At 52.3% G+C, this 17,929-nt stretch overlaps 1 protein-coding gene across 6 annotated transcripts in view; it reads left to right on the forward strand.

Moving 5' to 3' along the window:
- LOC128828881 (excitatory amino acid transporter 4-like) overlaps positions 1-8,587 on the forward strand; it is a 119,049-nt gene extending 110,462 nt beyond the window's left edge. For all 6 annotated transcript variants that reach the window (XM_054013901.1, XM_054013900.1, XM_054013902.1 and 3 more), the window contains 2 exons: positions 1,713-1,847; positions 5,123-8,587. In XM_054013901.1, the coding sequence (XP_053869876.1) occupies positions 1,713-1,847; positions 5,123-5,315 (328 nt within the window). In that variant the 3' untranslated portion in view covers positions 5,316-8,587. The remainder of the gene's footprint in view (positions 1-1,712; positions 1,848-5,122) is intronic.
- The last annotated feature ends 9,342 nt before the right edge of the window (positions 8,588-17,929 follow it).

The raw sequence follows: 17,929 nt of genomic DNA on the forward strand, positions 1-17,929 counted from the left end.
CCTCCCCAGCCAGCCAGGCGTGGACCTGCCCATGCTCCTCTCCCCTCCTGTTCACCGCTGCGCAGTGTGCAGTTCCTCCAGTCCCCCTGGGCTCCAGCCAGGGCTGGGGGGCTGCTCACGCGCCCTCCTGGCACTCTGGGGCTAGGTAGGCTTGTGCACCATCCACCCTACTTTTGGTCTGGCCCAGTATGGCCGTTCTTATGTTCTTGATGAGACCTTTACTGGATACTGTGTCCAGTTCTGGCCTCCATGCCTCAAAAAGGATGTTGAAAAATTGGAGAGGGCTCAGAGCAGAGTTACAAGAATGATTCAAGGTCTGGAGAACCTACCTTGCAGTGAGAGCATCAATATATTTAGCTTATCAGAGAAGGGTCAGAGGTGACTTGATCAGTCTATACGTTCCAACCCGGTGAGAAGATTTCTGATAGCAGAGAGCTCTTTAATCTTCTAGATTCATAGACATAAGGTCAGAGGGGTCCGTTTTGATCATCAGTTCTGACCTCCTCCATAACTCTAGCCATAGTTCTGGGAGAACTAGAGCAGATCTTTTAGAAAGATGCCCAATCTTGATTTAAAGACTGCAAGTAACAGCTAATCCACTATGTTCCTTGGTAAGTTGTTCCCATGGTTAGTTACACTCATTAAAAATTGTTCCTCACTTCCAGCCATTGGATTTTTTTCTACCTTTGTCCACTAGGTTGAAGAACCCTCTAGCATTATATATTTTCTTCTCATAGAAGTACTTACAGACTCCTCACCACACATGCAGTGCAGGGTTTGGATGGTGGCAGTAAATAAGGCAGGGGCTACACACTGACTGAGGAATACTGAACAAGCTACCTCCTTCACCGAGCATTCTGTCCTTTGCACTGAATGAGGTGCAATCCTGTGGAAACATAGTCTGTGGTTATGGAATTAAAGAATGTATCATAATGTAGGGTTACCATATTTTGTGCCTCCAAAAGGAGGACACTCCACAGGGCCCTGGCCCCACCCCCAGCCCCGCCCACACCCCCACCCCAACTCCGCCCCTTCCCCAAAGTCTCCACCCCCTCCCCTGCTTCCCGCGAACATTTGATTCGCGGGAAGCCTGAAGCAGGTAAGCGGGGTGTGGGGGGGAGGAGGCACAGCCCAGGCTGGCCCCCCGGCGGCTCCAGTCTGGGTCAGCTCGGGCCCTGGGGTGCCGGCCCAGCACCCCGGGGCCCCTGGCACCCCCCGGCGGCCCGGGGCACCACCGGCCCCAGGGGGGTGCCACCGGCCCCAGGCCAGCCCCCGGCCCAGGATTTTCCCGGACATGTTCCGCTTTTTGGGATTTCCCCCCAGACAGGGATTTGAGTCCCGAAAAGCCGGACATGTCCAGCAAAATCCAGACGTATGTTAACCCTATCATAATGCCTAGACACAAGGGGGCAGCGCTAGGCTTGCACAGGCCACCAGAGATCTGCCATTTCCTACCTTTGCATTGTGTGACTTTGCAACCTTAACGTTTTAATAGTTTTTTTTTGTGTGCAATTAAAAAATAGAATAAAAGAAAAATAAGTGTGGAACCAAATTTGGGGCTTGAACCTGCTCCATTGATGCCAAAGGCAAAGATCTCAGTGGCTTCAGTGGGAGCAGAAGTGGGCACTGATTAAATGCAGACCTGCCCCTTTGCAGGGCATGGTCCACACCTTTCTTTCTCCTGCTGATCACTGCTTTCCTGTCCTCCCCAGCATCACTGCCACTGCAGCCAGCATTGGAGCGGCAGGCATCCCCCAGGCAGGCCTGGTGACCATGATGATTGTGCTGACGTCGGTGGGGCTGCCAACTGAGGACATCACACTAATCATTGCGGTGGACTGGTTTCTGTAAGTTCCCTGCACAGTGGCAAGCACTGCTCCAGCTGCAGAGCCGGTTCCTCCCTGCTGCACGCGGGAGTTTGCTGTGCTCAGTCCCTGTTCCGAGCAGCACAGTGAAGGTTCTAGGACCACCTTGTATCACTAGGATTGCAACCTACTTCTGTACATGTGGGGTCCAGCCAGGGCTCCTCAGCACATATCCCAGAGACTACAGGCACCAGTGACCATGCTCAGAGCAGCCAGCTCACTGAGCAGAGTAGGCTTCATTTGCTCTAAACTAAAGACCTCCTAAAGCTTCAGTGCCAGGTTGTCCCCAAAAGGCGCAGGCCTGCACTGGGGCAGTACTGCACCCAGGGAGCATGGGGAGGGCTCGTGTCTCAAGGAGGCAAAGGGCCCGCCAGGGACAGCAGTGTGGTGTTGGAATAGGGAGGGCCAGGGGGTCATGGCCCTCCCACTTCTTGAAAGTGGACAGGTTAGTCCCACCCCCGCCTCCAATCCTGCCCCTGTTCTTCCCCCCCCCGAGGCCCCGCCCCCCCGCCAGGCTGGCAGCTGGAGCCCAGGGTGGGGAGGCCAAGAGAAGCCCCTGGCCCGTGTCCCTGTTCCTGGGCCCCCTGCCCAGGGCAGGTGGAGGGTCCGCGGCGCCTCATAGCTGTCTGGCCACGTGGATCTTACGATGGCTGGGCTGCAGCTCCAAGGCCCCAGCCCCTGGCAAGAGCCGCGTCAGGGTAAGAACCATGCGGGCAGCTGAGGGGAGCCATGAATCCTCCACTTGCCCTGGGTGGGGGCCCACAAGGCAGGAACATGGACCGGGGCTGTTCTCGGCCCCCTCACCCCGGGCAGGGTGGAGGGACTGCAGCTTCTGGCCTGCTCTGGGCTCTGACTTGGCCGGGAGTGGGACCATGGCGCGAGCAGGGGACCCTGCTCTCCCACTTTTGGGAAGGTTCCGCCAGGCTGGAGTGTGGCCAGGGCAGACAGCAGAAATATTTGTATTCTGCATGTTGTGATGTAGACTGAAGCGGATCACACTCACTGTGGGCATTAAAAATTAACAAATGAATAGACTGAAAGAGCAGCTCCCAAGTCTAAAAAGACTGTGTTGGTAAGAAGGAAATTGACCAGAGCTGCAGGTAGATGACAATGCATGAGTGCCAGAAAGTGCATCCCTGCAACACAGAGCAGGGGATGGAGGCTGGCTAAGGGTCTCAGGCTGGAGTTTGGCTGAGGAAGGCGAAGGAAAATAGGGAGCTGGTGAAATGATGTTGGCTGTTGTGTTTAAATGATTGCACTGTGTATGAGCGCCCCCTCATGGCTAGAGGTCATGCTGCAGCAGCCTGCCTCTGTTCCTTTCCTTGGGGGCCCTTGAGTAACTCACTCAGTTAACTGATGCTGAAGCGTTTTCTGCTCACTGCTTCACAGGGATAGGTTAGAGCAAGAGAGGGCGTAGGCTGGTGCTAGGGTGTCTGTAGCAGGCACTAAGAGCTGTGTTAGCACTGTTCGGGGGTCATCCCCCAGCAAAGCTCCATCCCCCCTCCTATGTGCACGGGCCCAGCACCCCTCCCTGTCCCCTCTGAGCCCCTGCCCTAGCACAATGCTAGGCCCACTCATGTCACGCAGGTGCTTAAACATTCCAAATCCGAGGCAATTTGCACACAAACCCCTCTGTTGGGAAGCAGTTCCAGCTGCCACACATGCAAGTTACCTGACAAACCACAAAGGCAAGGAAATGAAAAGTTAACGACCTAGCAGTATGCGCCCTCTACTCCATCCACAGACACACACCTTTTCACTACCACAATTACCATACAACACATGGCACAGCCTTAAATGTCCCCAGAGGGATTCCAGCCCCCACATTTTTCAACATGTGTAACATAGAGTGTCGTCTCTATAGCAAAATGTAGTCTAGTCAAACATGACACAGGCTCGATCCACCAGCTGGGCCTCTACTTGTCAAGAATCAGTTTTCATCCCTTTCATTCCGGAACTGATGTTAGGCTAGCTGGGCATCGTAGAGCACACACAGGTACCCACCAGCATTAGCAGGGACAGTCTGTCACCAACACAGAGGCCAAGAAGGGGGTTTGTTTGGGGTCATAAGAGTTACAAGTTCAAGGAGAAATGACTTCTGCTTAGATGTGCCTCCCACAGTCAGCTGAACTGGAGGAGTAAACCTGGGTATACTCCGGTGAGCTGTGGAAGCACAAGGTGAAGAAACAGGTCCTGCTGGCAAGAGTGCATGTGGGGTGGGCTGCTGCCATCCCAGGTGTGGCAGTCACAGGCGTGCCAGCGGGTGTAGAGGGAGTGTACCAGTCTGTGGCTTCACTCCCCACTCCATGGTTTTGTGTCAAGTGTGTTGTGTGTGTGGCCACCTTGACTATTTCACAATGACCTTTTTTTGTGTGTCTAAACAAGTAGTAGAATGATGACATAAGTGACCAGCAAAGACACCAGAGCAATTTGGTGGGAAATGATTTGTAATCAGATTATGTCAAACTCTTGGTGGGGACAGTTTGTTTTGGTTTTGTTCAGGCTCGTTTTAAAGCACAGTTCTGCACAGAAACAGCTTGGCAGGGGGGTGTCCTTGTTTGTCTTTCAGTGAGTCCGAATCCAAAGCCAGCTGCCAGCCCTGGGCCCTGCACTATCACCAGTAGAAAAGGTTCTGCAGGCCAAATTACCCCTCCAGAGAGCTGTGCAGCCCCGGTGCTGGGAGCGGGATTGCCCAAGTGTGAAGGGATGGGAAGTGCCAGACTGCAGTTCACTCTGTCTCAGCCCAGCTGGCTCTGCCAAATGAGAACGTTATTTGAGACACTAAAGGCAGCAAAACTGAGAGCGATCCACAGAGCCTGATCTTCATCTCTCACCAGTTGTAAACTGAGAGCAATTCCTTTGAAACCAGTGGAACTATATTGGCCCTATTGACTTTCCAGGGAAGTGAAAGGAGGGAGCAGATGAGTTGAATAGAAGGAATCAGTTTAAAATCACTTCTGAGTCAAACTGGACTTCAGGTGTCCCAAGTCAGGGGGGCCATTCCACAGTTGCCTAGATCTGCCTTAGGAAGATTTTCAGCACACATTTCTTTTTGATCCTTTGACTAACGCACCAGGCACTAGAGCTGCTTGAAAAATGGGGAACATTTTCCGGAAAATGTTTGTGGAAAATGTGTCTTTTTTTGTTGTTGTTGAAATTCTGACATTTTTCAGCCTGCTCTGGTACCAAAAAGTGATGACATTTCCCTGAAAGACTCATCCTGTTTTTCCTGGTCACTCTTCTCTACTGCTTTCCAGGGACCGTCTGAGAACCACCACCAATGTGCTGGGGGACTCCCTGGGAGCCGGGATTGTGGAGCACCTGTCTCGGCATGAGCTGGACGCACAGGACAGCGAGCTTGGGAATTCTGTGATTGAGGAGAATGAGAAGCCCTACCACCTGATCTACCAGGCGAACACCCACAAGCACCGCAGCGAGACAATCATGTGACACCAGGGAGCAGGGTTCAGATTGAGCCTTTAAAAAGGTCAAGACTGGAAGACAAACCTCTCAGCAGTGGGGGATGGAAAGAGCCAACTTAAGCTACAGAGAAAACAAAGACTTAACCCTTTCCTCACCTAGAGAGTTGGATGTTCATTGTGACCCTCCTCTTAGAGAAGCAGGACTGAGAGGTCCTGGCTTCGTGGTCTACTGCCCCACCCTGGACTAGACTAGGAGTGGGAGGATGATAGTATTTAGATTAGTAACTGTTTCTTCTCTGCACATTGAGGCAGAAAGCTGGAGCAGCCTCTGTCTCCCATGTCTAGACATTGTCTGAGGCACCATGTGTTTCATTAGCGTCTTTCTTCACATTTGTCTCTGCCTTTCTTTGTACACTTGGCATGTGAAGGGTTAAGAACCAAGACAATAGGCAGCAACTGGCTCCCAGAATTAGTTGGTATTTTGCAGTAACCAACTAGGATCTGGTTGCTTCCATGGTACGTCCCTATCATACAGCAGCATGTTTCTTGGGAAGTCCTGGCTTTCTAGTTTCTATTGTGATCCAGGAATCAGACCTGAGTATGTTACATTCAAAGGCAGAGTTGGCCTAGCAACTCCCCTGGTTCTCAGCTAAAGCACTACCCAACCAATAACTGGAGCTAGATTAGTGATTTGATTGTCACTGTGGCTGCATAGAAGCATTGTCACACAATTCTTAATGGCTTGTCCTTTTGCAGAGATGCAGAGCCAAACAGCTGGTCAGGCTCCACGGGTCTGAGGATCACCACTGGGAACCCCGTTTATGTTAGCAAGGGGCACACAAGGAATCAGTGGGGAGTCCCCAGAAGAACTCCCCAACTTCTCAAGTGGCAATTATATTGATATTTATATCAGAATAGCAGCAGTGACCTCATAGCAGCCTGGGGTTCCTGAGGGCCTGTCTCGTGCAGTATCCTGGCAACCTTGTTACAGGCAACTCTCGGGGCTGCATGGCTTTCAAGGGGCTGGGAGACTGTGGATAATATGGACATTCTGACTTTTCTTTTACTCTTTAGTTTGGGACAAAATATCATTACCTGTGAATATGGGCTAGGCTGGCAGAACCAGGAAGGGGTTGAATGACTTCTGTTCATCTGAAAAGCTGCTAGAGGTGGGCACACTAACACAGACAAAGACTTGATTGACATTGGTTAAAGCATCTAGCAGTCTGTAGGTACTCCAGGTTCTTGTGGCCCATCAGGACTTGGATGGGAAATCAGGCTCCTTCTAGGGGGTCGTGCCACTCCTTGAAAGTTGCCTTGATAGCCAATAGCTCCTTGTTCTGACTATCCTAGCTTTTTTTCTGCCAGGGTTAGCTGCTGTGAATAAAAGGCACAAGGGTGGAGTAGAGGTGGGGGGCTTGTTGACCTATGGCCTCGATTGTAAATGGTTTAAGGGAATCTGGGTGAATCAGGATGAGTGCTGAGGTGAACTTCTGTCGATCAAAGGCCGACTGAGCCTCTGCACCAGACAAACCGGGGCTCCCTTTTACATGAGCACCATTAACCATGCCGCCAGGCTAGAGAATCCTTTCATAAATTGCCTGTAGAAACTGGCAAACCCCAGCAATTACTGCATCCTGCTACCTGCTTAGGCATGGCCCAGTTGGATATTGCTGCCACCTGACATGGGTCCATGGTGAGTCTCTCGTGCAAGACGATATATCCCAAGAATTCCACTGTGTCTTTATGGAACTCAATTGTTCTCCACGCTGGAGAGGCAGGGCCAGACCTGATCAATTTGCATGGGTTTGGGCACTGGAGAAAGGACTGGGGGGCGGGCTGGAGCCAGCAGGGCTGGTGGATGCTGGGAGGACTATATTTTTTTCTTGGCAGAATTTGGTCAGGCAGTCTGTTGATCTTGATGCATAGGTCGACTAACCCATCTGGTTAATAGTCATTTTAGGCCAGGCTGGAAATGAGAATTCTGGTCAGCCTCATTGCACTCAGTGTCTGCTGCCAAGCATTGGCACTCTAGCAGCTGGCTGGCATCCCTGCTAACACCCGAAGTGCAGCTTCAGCTGCACACTTGAAGATCACCGCCGTAGCTTGAATGAAGTCCTTACATTGTCCCAGAATGGTTTCAGGATTGGCGATGCCAAGCTAGGGCCTCCCCAGTAAGCAGGCTAATAATCTGTCCCACTCTGGGTTGGTCAGTGGGGTACATAGAATCATAGGGTTGGAACTGAGACCTCAGGAGGTCACCTAGTCCAGCCCCTATCTCTGAGCGTATCAGAAATAGGAGCCAACATTGATTTATTGCAAAGTAGCAGCTGTGTTAGTCTGTATCCGCAAAAAGAACAGGAGTACTTGTGGCACCTTAGAGACTAACATTTATTTCAGCATAAGCTTTCGTGGGCTGCAGCCCACTTCTTCAGATGCATAGCATTGATTTAGGAACCCATGAAATTTATTGTGATCCCCATTGAATTTATCAGATGGGGGAGCTTAGACTTACAGGTCAGAGCTGAAGGCAGTGTGGCTCAAGCTTGAAGGGTAGCACCCAGGGCCGGCACGGTCTGTAGGACTCTGGCTAGCTCTGTTAGAGAGATAGTGGCCTCTGTAGGTTCTGCACTCTCTGCCTCAGCTCTAATTCTCCTATTGTTTATATTGGGCTGTCAGTGACCGGAACAGGGGTGGTTGGGCTTAGTGATGGGAGCAGGACTAGGGCCTAGTGGTTAGGGCAGGAGGCGGGAGGGAGGGAGGAATTGCAGCCCAGGGTCAGAGCTGCAGTACCTGGAGCAAGACAAGGCTGGGAAGAGCAGGCACAAGAGCTATTGCAGGCGAATGCTTTGAGTAGCTGCTGAACTGCTGCTGCTTCTGCTGGGCATAAGAGCCAGTCTACTGACTTCTCCCACCAATCCCGCGCAGTAGACGGACAGGCAGCCTACTACAGGCCAGCTGCACTCAGGAGGTTGCCGGAGATTGGCTCAGCTGCAGGCCCTGGGTCCCACTAACCACTCAGACACATGGCTGAGTGAAGGGGTAGTTTTACGAGGGATGCGGATACCCTAGGTATAGAGGCTTAAGCAGTTACAGTTCAAGGTGTGTAATAGAGGTTCCTGTTGGGGTCCCTGGCCAGTCCAGTCCAGTCCCAGGGCTCTTCTAGCCCACTGCTTATGGTGCCCTCTCCAGTCCAGTCTCTACTCCAGCAAACTGGAGCTTGCAGGTTGCCAGGCCAGGCTCAGTTAGTGTCTCTCATTGAGGCCTCTCTACACTGTCTCCCTGCCCAGCCACTGCCACTGCCACATACGTCCCACACAGACCTGCACCCACCCATAACGTCTAGCGGTCACAGTCTGTTCCACGCATGGCTGTCCACAGTTCCTTGGGCTTCTCTCCAGCTCCCTGCTGCCATGCAGCTCCCCCTCCTAAACAAAGCCTGGCCACTTCAGGTAGAGGGTCTTTCCCCTTACCTGGCCAGGAGTAAGGGGAGGTGTGGTGAGGAGGGGGCTGACAGGATTTGTAGCCCCCTGCTCTGCAGAGCCAGCACACTGCCTCTCATGGGAGCTGTGCAACCAGCACCTGGGGCAAGGCTTGGAAGCATTGACAGCTTCAGACAGTTGGGTCTTATTTTTCTGATTTATTTTTGTAAGTGAAATATCTGCACGATTCTATCATTTGAAAGCAGGCTGCTGCTCCCCTGGTAGTAACTTGATTCATGTCCTGCTGGAGCAATTTTAAAAAAAAAAATTAATGGAGATATCCTATCTCCTAGAACTGGAAGGGACCTTGAAAGGTCATGGAGTCCAGCCCCCTGTCTTCACTAGCAGGACCAAGGACTGATTTTTGCCCCAGATCCCTAAGTGGCCCCCTCAAGGATTAAACCCATAACCCTGGGTTTAGCAGGCCAATGCTCAATCCACTGAGCTATCCCTCCCCCCCCCATGCCACACTGCAGACTGGTCTCTCGTGACACTGATAGACTGGCACAGTGCAGGCTGTAGGGCTTCTACTCCATCTTTGAAATCAGTGCCTAAATAAGGAGAGCCCAGAAAAACTCTGGCCATTTGCTATTTACACAATGTGGTGACGTGAACACCCCTAGCTGAGCCATATCCTAGTGGACTGCCATTTAACACAGTAAAGACCCAAGCTAAGGAAACTAGAATGTAACACCGCCCAGGCTCCAACAACGTCACAGTCTGACAAGCCCAGGGAGTGAGGAAAGTAGGAGTTACAATAACATCCCCTTTTTAACTTCCCCACCCGGAGGGTAGTGGGCTAGGGGACAGAGTACCAGACTAGATCCACAACTGACCTGCTGCATGTCCTTAGACAGGTCACCTTCCCCCTTTGTCTCAGTCTTCCCATCTGAAAAATGATTCTGATTCTGACCCACCTAGGTAAAGCACTTGAGAAGTGCAGATAGAAAGTGCTATGTAACAATCACTCATTTTAGAGAGGGGTAAACTTAGCTGCAGCCTTAACTATGGAAAGGCAGACACCTGATCAGAATTGGACTCTCCATCCTTAGAGGTTTTTAAGGCCTGGCTTGACAAAGCTCTGGCTGGGATGATTTAGTTGGGGTTGGTCCTGCTTTGAGCAGGGGGTTGTCAGTGATTTTCAAACTTTTTTTTGGCGACCCAGTTGAAGAAAATTGTTCATGCCCACGATCCAACAGAACTGGGGATGAGGGGTTTGAGGTGTGGGAGGGGCTCAGGCTGGGGCAGAGGGTTTGGGTGCAGGCGTGAGGGCTGCGGGGTGGGGCCAGGATGAGGGGTTTGGGGTGCAGGAGGGGGCTCTGGGTTTGGCGGGGTTCAGCTGGAGCAGGGAGTTGGGGTGCAGGAGGAGTTCAGAGCTCTAAGCTCGGGGTGCAGGCTCTGGGGTGGGGCCAGGGATGAGGGGCTTGGGGTGCAGGAAGGGGCTTCAGTTTGGGGGGGCTCAGGGCTGGAGCAGGAGATTGGGGCACAGGCTTACCTCTGGCGGCTCCCGGTCAGTGGCGCAGAGGGGGTGCTAAGCAGGCTTCCTGCCTGTCCTGGCACCGCGGACCGTGCTGCGCCCCAGAAGTGGCCAGCAGCAGATCCGGCGTGCAAGTGGCTTCGTACAGCTCTCGCCTGCAGGCACCACCCCCAGCTCCAGAGTGTGGTGATGATGCTCGGGGCGGAGGCAGGGCGCAGAGCCCCGTGGCCCGCCCCCGCCTAGGAGCCGGACCTGCTGCTGGCTGTTTCCGGAGCACAGCGCAGTGTCAGAACAGGTAGAGACTAGCCTGTCTTAGCCGGACAGCACCGCCGATGGGACTTTCAATGGCCCAGTTGGCAGTGCTGACCAGAGCCACTGTGACCCAGTGCCTTACATTCTGCGACCCAGTACTGGATCGCAACCCACCGTTTGAAAACCACTGGACTACATGACCTCCTGAGGTCTCTTCTAACCCTAATCTTCTATGATAATTCTGAGTTAACATGTTAATCGGTAACAACCATCGGAACAATTTACCAACAGTTGTGGTGGATTCTCACTGGCAATTTTTAAATCAAGCCTGGATGTTTGGCTAAAAGTTCTGCTCTAGCTCAATTAAGAAACCTCCCAAACCTTCACCCAAACTTCAAAAGCAAGAACGTTTGAGTCATGGTGACTTTTGTCATGCTTCACATTCCTTGATTCGGTAGCGCTATGGAAGCTGCAGTAACAGCGCCGAGAAGGTATTGAGCTGCACAAGCAGAAGGCTAGACTCTAGAACGAGAGAGCAGTTCTGTAACTGTATAAACCCAATACAGGATACTGGGTGCATTTTTGGGCAGAGTCCCAGCAAGCTCATTCCCTGCAGGAGACATTAACAAAGAATTTAGGAGAGGATGAAAGGTTTAGGTAGGGTTACCATATTTAAAAAATAAAAAAAGAGGACACTCCATGGGGCCCTGGCCCCGCCCCTTTCCCACCCCCAGCCCCGCCCCAACTCCGCCCCTTCCCCACCCAACTCCGCCCATTCCCAAAAGTCCCCACCCTAACTCCCCCTCCTCCCTCTCAGCCACGCGAAAAGGGCTGCCCAAGCGCTACCGGCTTCACGGTTTGCCGGGCAGCCCCCCAGACCCTGCGCCCCCGGCCGGCACTTCCCCAGCGCAGCTGGAGCCCGGGATGGGAAGCGCCCAGCTGGGGGCACAGGGTCTGGAGGCTGCCCGGCAAACCATGAAGCCGGTAGCGCTCGGACTTTGGGCAGCCCCCTTGCCTCCGGACCCTGCGCCCCCGGCCGGGCACTTCCTCTCCCGGGCTCCGGCTGCTCTGCTCCTCCCCTGACCCTTCGGCTCTGTTTAAGAGCCAAGCTGCCTGAGCCAGCACTACAGGCTTCGGGCAGCCCCCGTGCCTCCAGACCCTGCGCTGCCGGAGCAGAGCAGCGGGAGCCGGGGAGGAGAAGTGCCCGGCCGGCGGCTGGGGTCCGGAGGCAAGGGGGCTGCCCGAAGCCGGTAGCACTGGCTCGGGCAGCTTGGCTCTTAAACAGAGCCAAAGACTGAGTCAGGGGAGGAGCAGAGCAGCCGCGGGAGGGGAAGTGCCCGGCTGTATTTTTCCCGGACATGTTCGGCTTTTTGGCAATTCCCCCTGGACGGGGGTTTGATTGCCGAAAAGCCGGACATGTCCGGGAAGAACCAGACGTATGGTAACCCTAGTTTAGGCAGTCAGGCTTATCCTGCTGCTGAAATGATCTTAGTAGAGATTTACAACAACCCTACATTGCATGAATTTCAGGGCCTCAAGAGACCATTATGTTAAAATAATCTGACTTCCTGCATAAGCACAGACCAGAGAATCACCAGGTGATTCCTGCATCAAGCCCATAATCCGTGGCTCAGCTAGAGCAGATTCTGCCCAGTCCTGATTTAGAGACTTCAAGGACTTGTCTTCATTGCAAAATCAACTCAAGTTATAATCTGAGTGTTGCTCCTCACTTGAATCCTGTCCACCCCCATACCCTTCCCTCAAGAGCAGTGGTGTTTTTAACTTGCATTGACTGCCCCAGAAGAGGTATAGACTAAAATCCAAGTGAGTCTAACTTGCTAACAAGTCCACTCTGTAAAACAGATTCAGGTTAGTGGTATTCAAATGCTGCTAGTCCTTCAAGTGCTAGAGAACTTGCCAGCTCCATGGCAATCTGTTCCAGGGCTTACTCGCTCTGCTGAATAGCTGCATTCTATTCCCAGAGTCAGCAGAGATTTTATTTTCATTTTGGTGTTGGTGTCCAAACCTATTAATTAGGGACCTAGTAATTTGCTAGCACCTTTCATTCCAGACTCTGAAAGTGGTTAACAGTTCTTAATTCATGAGCCTTCACACCCTCTGCCCAGTGCTGTGAGGCTGCAATGTAGAGATGGGGAAAATAAGAAACTTTGACAGATTTATTGAAGTGAAAGTAAGACACACACAGAACAAATCAGAAGAGAAGGCAGCTGAACCAAATAGTTCACTGCAGTCAGGAGACCCCTAGTTTTGTGTCTGGGGAGCAGAAGCTAGTGTTCTAGCAAAAGAACTAGTTGGGGCTTTTTCCTACCCCTAATATTTCTCACATCGGTAGTACAGAGAGTAATGTACTCTGCTGATGATGGCTTTCAGGAGGTAGAGGGTAACCAAGGCATTGCATGTGCTTTCTTCACTAGAAGGTCCTTTTATTCAGAGCATATAAAAAAAGTAAATTCTTCTCACTTTCCCAAAGATAGTTTTGCTTCGGAGGCAAAAGGTAAAACCCGTTATGGCTCTCACCTGCCCAGTTGTTGGTAGCAGGTACTTAAATGCATCTTGTGCTAAGTGAGCCTTGCATCCCATTGCAGGACTAGAACCTGGCAGCCAAGGCTCCCACAGAGCAGTAGGCCTAAGCCTTGCCTCTTGCAGTTGCCTACTTTGGGAAGGAGTCTCGGGAAGGAACAGCAGCTGAGCAGCGGCCTGCAGTCAGCTAGTGCAAACCTGGCTCACCGGGGGGGAGAGGGGATTTCAAAATTCAAGCCGAAGAAAGATCTTTTTACCTTGATACCTTTTCGCCCCAACCCTGGCATTTTTCTTCAGGTTGCCAGCTAATTACAGGGTTAAGACTGCAGGTCTTTGTTTACACTATCCAAAGGGTAAAAGATTGTCAGAAAGGTGTGTACAGCTTTCGCTTTCGCTCACATGTTTTTGCTGCTACTTCCAGAATGGAGGGAGGTGCAGATTCACAAAGAGACTCATGTGCTGTGATGCTGATCGGATTGGGCCCCACCTGTGAGTTAGGTGGGCGAATGCCGGTCTGCCTTGGTTTGTGAAGCACTCGGAGGGTTAGGCAGTAGGTTGGTGCCTGGGCACCTAGAAGGAGGCAGCAGTGCATATGCCTTGAGGCACAAACACAGGCACCAAGGGAACTTTTTACTGCAAAAACGTAGGCACTGAATGAATAGGCACTTGCAGAGTTAGTTCAGTGGGAGTTTTGTGAATCGCAATGGAGCCTAAAACTGGGATATAGGCACCTACACCCCGCCCTTAGCCACCTAAGCATCTTTATGACTCTAGGCTGGAAATACAGAGCTCCCTCACTGTAAGACTGCACACTCCGTTCTAGTGCTCGACTCAATTAGCCAACTAACTCCCTCCTTAAAAACCAGATGCCTTTGGGAGGTCGTTTTGACACTGCGATGCCCAAGACCAGCCTGGCTAGGAAGGAGCACTGTACATATATTCAGTTTATGTCCTGTCAGCTGGTGGCATCTCTAGGATTTTGCAACGTATGGAGAGATTGGAACATGGTTCTTTACTGGGAATTGGGATGCCCAGTTATATCCCACACTCCTGTTGTGTTTGTCTTTGTTACACCAAGTGGGATAGACTAAGGCTGTCCAGCCAACAAACCATGGGATTTTGAATACCATCCTCCAAACCCGAAGATCTAGCTTTGCCCCAGTCCTTGAAAATTTGATATTGAAAGTGTTTGTGTTTAAAATCCTATTGTCAAGAGGTACCTGAGGGTATTCCGACTGGTCTGTCTCTGTTACCTAAGTGATGCTTCTTTCTATAGGGTCCTTCCAGTTGTTTTTGTATTTTAAACAAGTCACGTATCTGCGTCCATGTGACTGCAGTGCAGTCTTGTTTCTAACTATTGGGTCTGCGATGTGTGGGCTTGAACAAGGAGTTTGTTCACTGCTTTAAATACATAAAGAACTGCTTGGCCAACACCCATCTGGCACAGAATTTCCAGGACAAAGGCAACAGTTTGCACTGGAGAAAGCAAGTTTACACACAGGAGCCAAAAAGTGTAAAATGGGCCGTTTGTTCCAGGAGCCAACATTTGCCCAGTGGATCCACTTCTGGAACAAGGGCCTGTGCGTCCACGGCTGCACATAGGGATGGAAGTAATTGACAACTGAAAACCATTGCTTGATCGTATGTTCATAGTGTGCTCACAAGTTGGCTGTGTTTATGCTTGAGGGCTGCTTCTTCATGCTTTGAGTTTCAGAGATTTTAATGGTGGAGATTTTGTGTATTTGAAAAATAAAAGGAAACATTTTCCATGAGTCCTGCCTTGGAAGCATGATCTGACAAGCTTCAGTGTCTGAGATTAGAGATAATGCCTCTGGCATCATTCATTACAGCTCTTGGTGTTCACTTGTCCATGTCGTGGGAACCTGCACTCAGGGCTGCCCGGGGGGGGAGGGAGGGGGTGCAAGTGGGGCAATTTGCCCCAGGCCCCGCAGGGGCCCCACAAGCTCTGGCCGAGAATCCCTTTCCTGGCTAGAGGCGCCTTTTTACTTACCCGGTGGCGCTCTGGGTCTTCGGCGGCATTTCGGCGGTGGGTCTTCTGTGCCGAAGATGCGGAGCGACTGAAGGCCCCCCCCCGCCGCCAAAACGCCGCTGCCGCAGACTCAGAGTGCTGCCCGGTGAGTACAAGCTCCCCCGCTTTGCCCCAGGCCCCCTGAATCCTCTGGGCGGCCCTGCCTGCACTAGATGTAAATCCTCACCAGCAAACCTCTCCCCTAAAGCTTTCACCTGACCTCTAGACCTTGCCAAATTCCTCATTACAAGCAGTTACAAAGTGTCTTCCTTGCACTCAGGTGTCAAGTATATTCTTTCCATCTCTGCAAACCTTGTCCAAGTAGTAATAGCTTGTGCTTAGCTGCACTTACTGGATGGAGGATGAAAGTGTTTGGAGGGAGGACCTGTTTAGCGTCCACCCTCCTCTATGAAAAGACATGTCCCAGTCCCATAATATACACTCAGAGCATTTTGAGGTGAGCCTGTGAACCAATGGCTCAACTCTCTGTTCACCTCAAAACCTAAATGACTCCTGTCCATCCTGATCGTTCAGATTTCAAGGCAGGTCAGGGAGACAATTCGTTGGCCTGTGCCTCAAACTTAACTGACTCATTTTGCATGAAAAGTGTGGGTGTGTAGCTCCGCCTCCTATTGCAAGAGTCAGCATTGCCAACTCATGATTTAATTGTAAGTTGAGATATAGCGGGTGTTTTTCTTAAAGGCCCACTTCCTGGAGCCAAATGATTTTCTTTTAAATGAAAACTGAGATTCTGACAAAGTAAGCTTCTAGTCCTCCTGGTTGCAAAGAAAAGCTTTAGACTGTGAACATTAACTCTCAGGTGCCCAAAATGGCGAGCTCTCGTGATAGGCATACATAGGTTTACATTTTCAAGGCTCTGTGCAAGAAAAAGAACTAGGAACTTACATTATCAAAGAAAAAGGTACATTCCTAGTTTCCTCAGCTCAGGAGGACCGTGGGGGTGGATTTTGCAGCTCTGGTGCCTTTATGTGTGTGAGCAAATTGCTGAAAAATTTACTAATGTGATCCCATCACAGTTACAGGGCTAGCTGTACCACTGACCACTCACTGGTCTCTTTAAGTGCACCCCCCCAGCTGTCAGGCCTCAGGCCCTCATCTCTCCCAGGGTGGAATTCCACCATCCCCCCACTCTTTGAGCTGGCCTTGGGCTGCAGCACCCTGTGCATCAACTGTGCTTATCCACCAGGTCTGACTAAGTTTGGACACCTGCAGGCGTCTGGGGCCAGTGGTGTATATAGTGACCAGTAGGGTTACCATACGTCCGGTTTTTCCCGGACATGTCCGGCTTTTCGGCACTCAAACCCCCGTCCGGGGGTGTGACGAACTGGGCCTGTTCTCACGGTGGTCTGTGAATGCTGACAGGGGAGTGTGCTGGGATAGTCTGCATTGCAGGATGGGATCTGCCCGAGGGCGCCCGAGGGCGCATACCTGAGTGTGTAACATGAGAACCCAGGAAGGGGTTGAAGGTGAGGTGACTCCTTAGCCCGGGAAACTGAACAAAGGCTGTGGGAGGGGTCGCAAAAGGAGAGTGCTGGAAGCAGGCTAGAAGGAGGCTGGAGAGATGGCTGGGAGGCAGAGATGGCTCTGACCCCCCAAAGGGGGGTGGGCTGGCATGCCCTGGGACCCCAAGCTGGACCTAACTGAGGGGGGCCCTGTTGTCTGTGCCTGCAAGACCTGTCTTGGACTGTATTCCTGTCATCCAAATAAACCTTCTGCTTTACTGGCTGGCTGAGAGTCATGGTGAATCGCAGGAAGCCGGGGGTGCAGGGCCCTGAGTCCCCCAATACTCCGCAACAACTGGTGGCAGCGGTGGGATCTACTGCACCCCGTGGATGGCGCTTCCTGCAGTAAGTGACTGGGGAGCAGTAAAACGAAGGGGGATTGACGGGGACCAGGCGCGCTGAAGAGTGAGAGAGAGACGGTTATTACCCCTGGGAGTGTGTGACCAGCGAGAAGGACTTTTGCAGTAACAGGGTCCCCCGAGGGGATCGCAGCGAGTGGTCCCAGGGGCGGAGGAGTCTGCAGCTCGACCCTGGCAGAGAGGTGGTGACCTCGAGAAGGGCTGGCACACTAGGGGGCCCCCTGGGAACTGTGGGGAGCTGTGAGCACACAGGCCGGTGAGTGGCCAGCAGGAAGATGTATGCCAAGCGGCTTAAGAGCGACCTGGTGGAGCTGTGCAAGCAGAGGCGGCTGCGTATTGGGAGGCTCACCAAAGAACAGCTCATTGCCCAGCTGGAGGCAGAAGATCGCGCGAATGAACTGATCCCTGGGTCTCAGGGAAGCAGCCTGGCAAATGCAGCGCAGGCACCAGTGTTTGTCCCAGCTGGGAGTGGTCAGCCGGCTGCTGAGGGCGTCCCGAGACCCCTCCTTCCTATGCCTAGGGGAAGGGTGGGGAGGAGCCCAGCAAATACCGAAGGCGCCGTGGCCCCCCCGGCCAGCAGGGGGTCCCCCCGGCGAAGCTCGCCGGCCAGCAGAGGATCCTCCCGGCGACGTTCGGCATCCGTGGAGCGGAATTGGCTGGAATGGGAGAAAGAGCTAAAACTGAGAGAGCTGGAGGATCGTGAACAACAGAGACAGCATGAACGGGAGGAGAGACAGAGACAGCATGAACGGGAGGAGAAAGAGAGACAGCATCAGCGTGAACGGGAGGAGAATGAGAGACAGAGACAGGAGAATGAGAGACAGCGTCAGCATGACCTGGAACTGGCGAGATTGAAGGGCAGCGAACCCCCGGCTGCGGTGAGTGAGGGGGGACCCAGGACTGCACAGAGCTTTGATAAGTGCATCATGGCCCCATACAAGGAGGGGGAGGACATGGATGACTTCCTGGAGGCCTTTGA

The sequence above is a fragment of the Malaclemys terrapin genome, chromosome 24 (genome assembly GCF_027887155.1).
Source record: "Malaclemys terrapin pileata isolate rMalTer1 chromosome 24, rMalTer1.hap1, whole genome shotgun sequence".
Classification (NCBI taxonomy): Eukaryota; Metazoa; Chordata; order Testudines; family Emydidae; genus Malaclemys; species Malaclemys terrapin.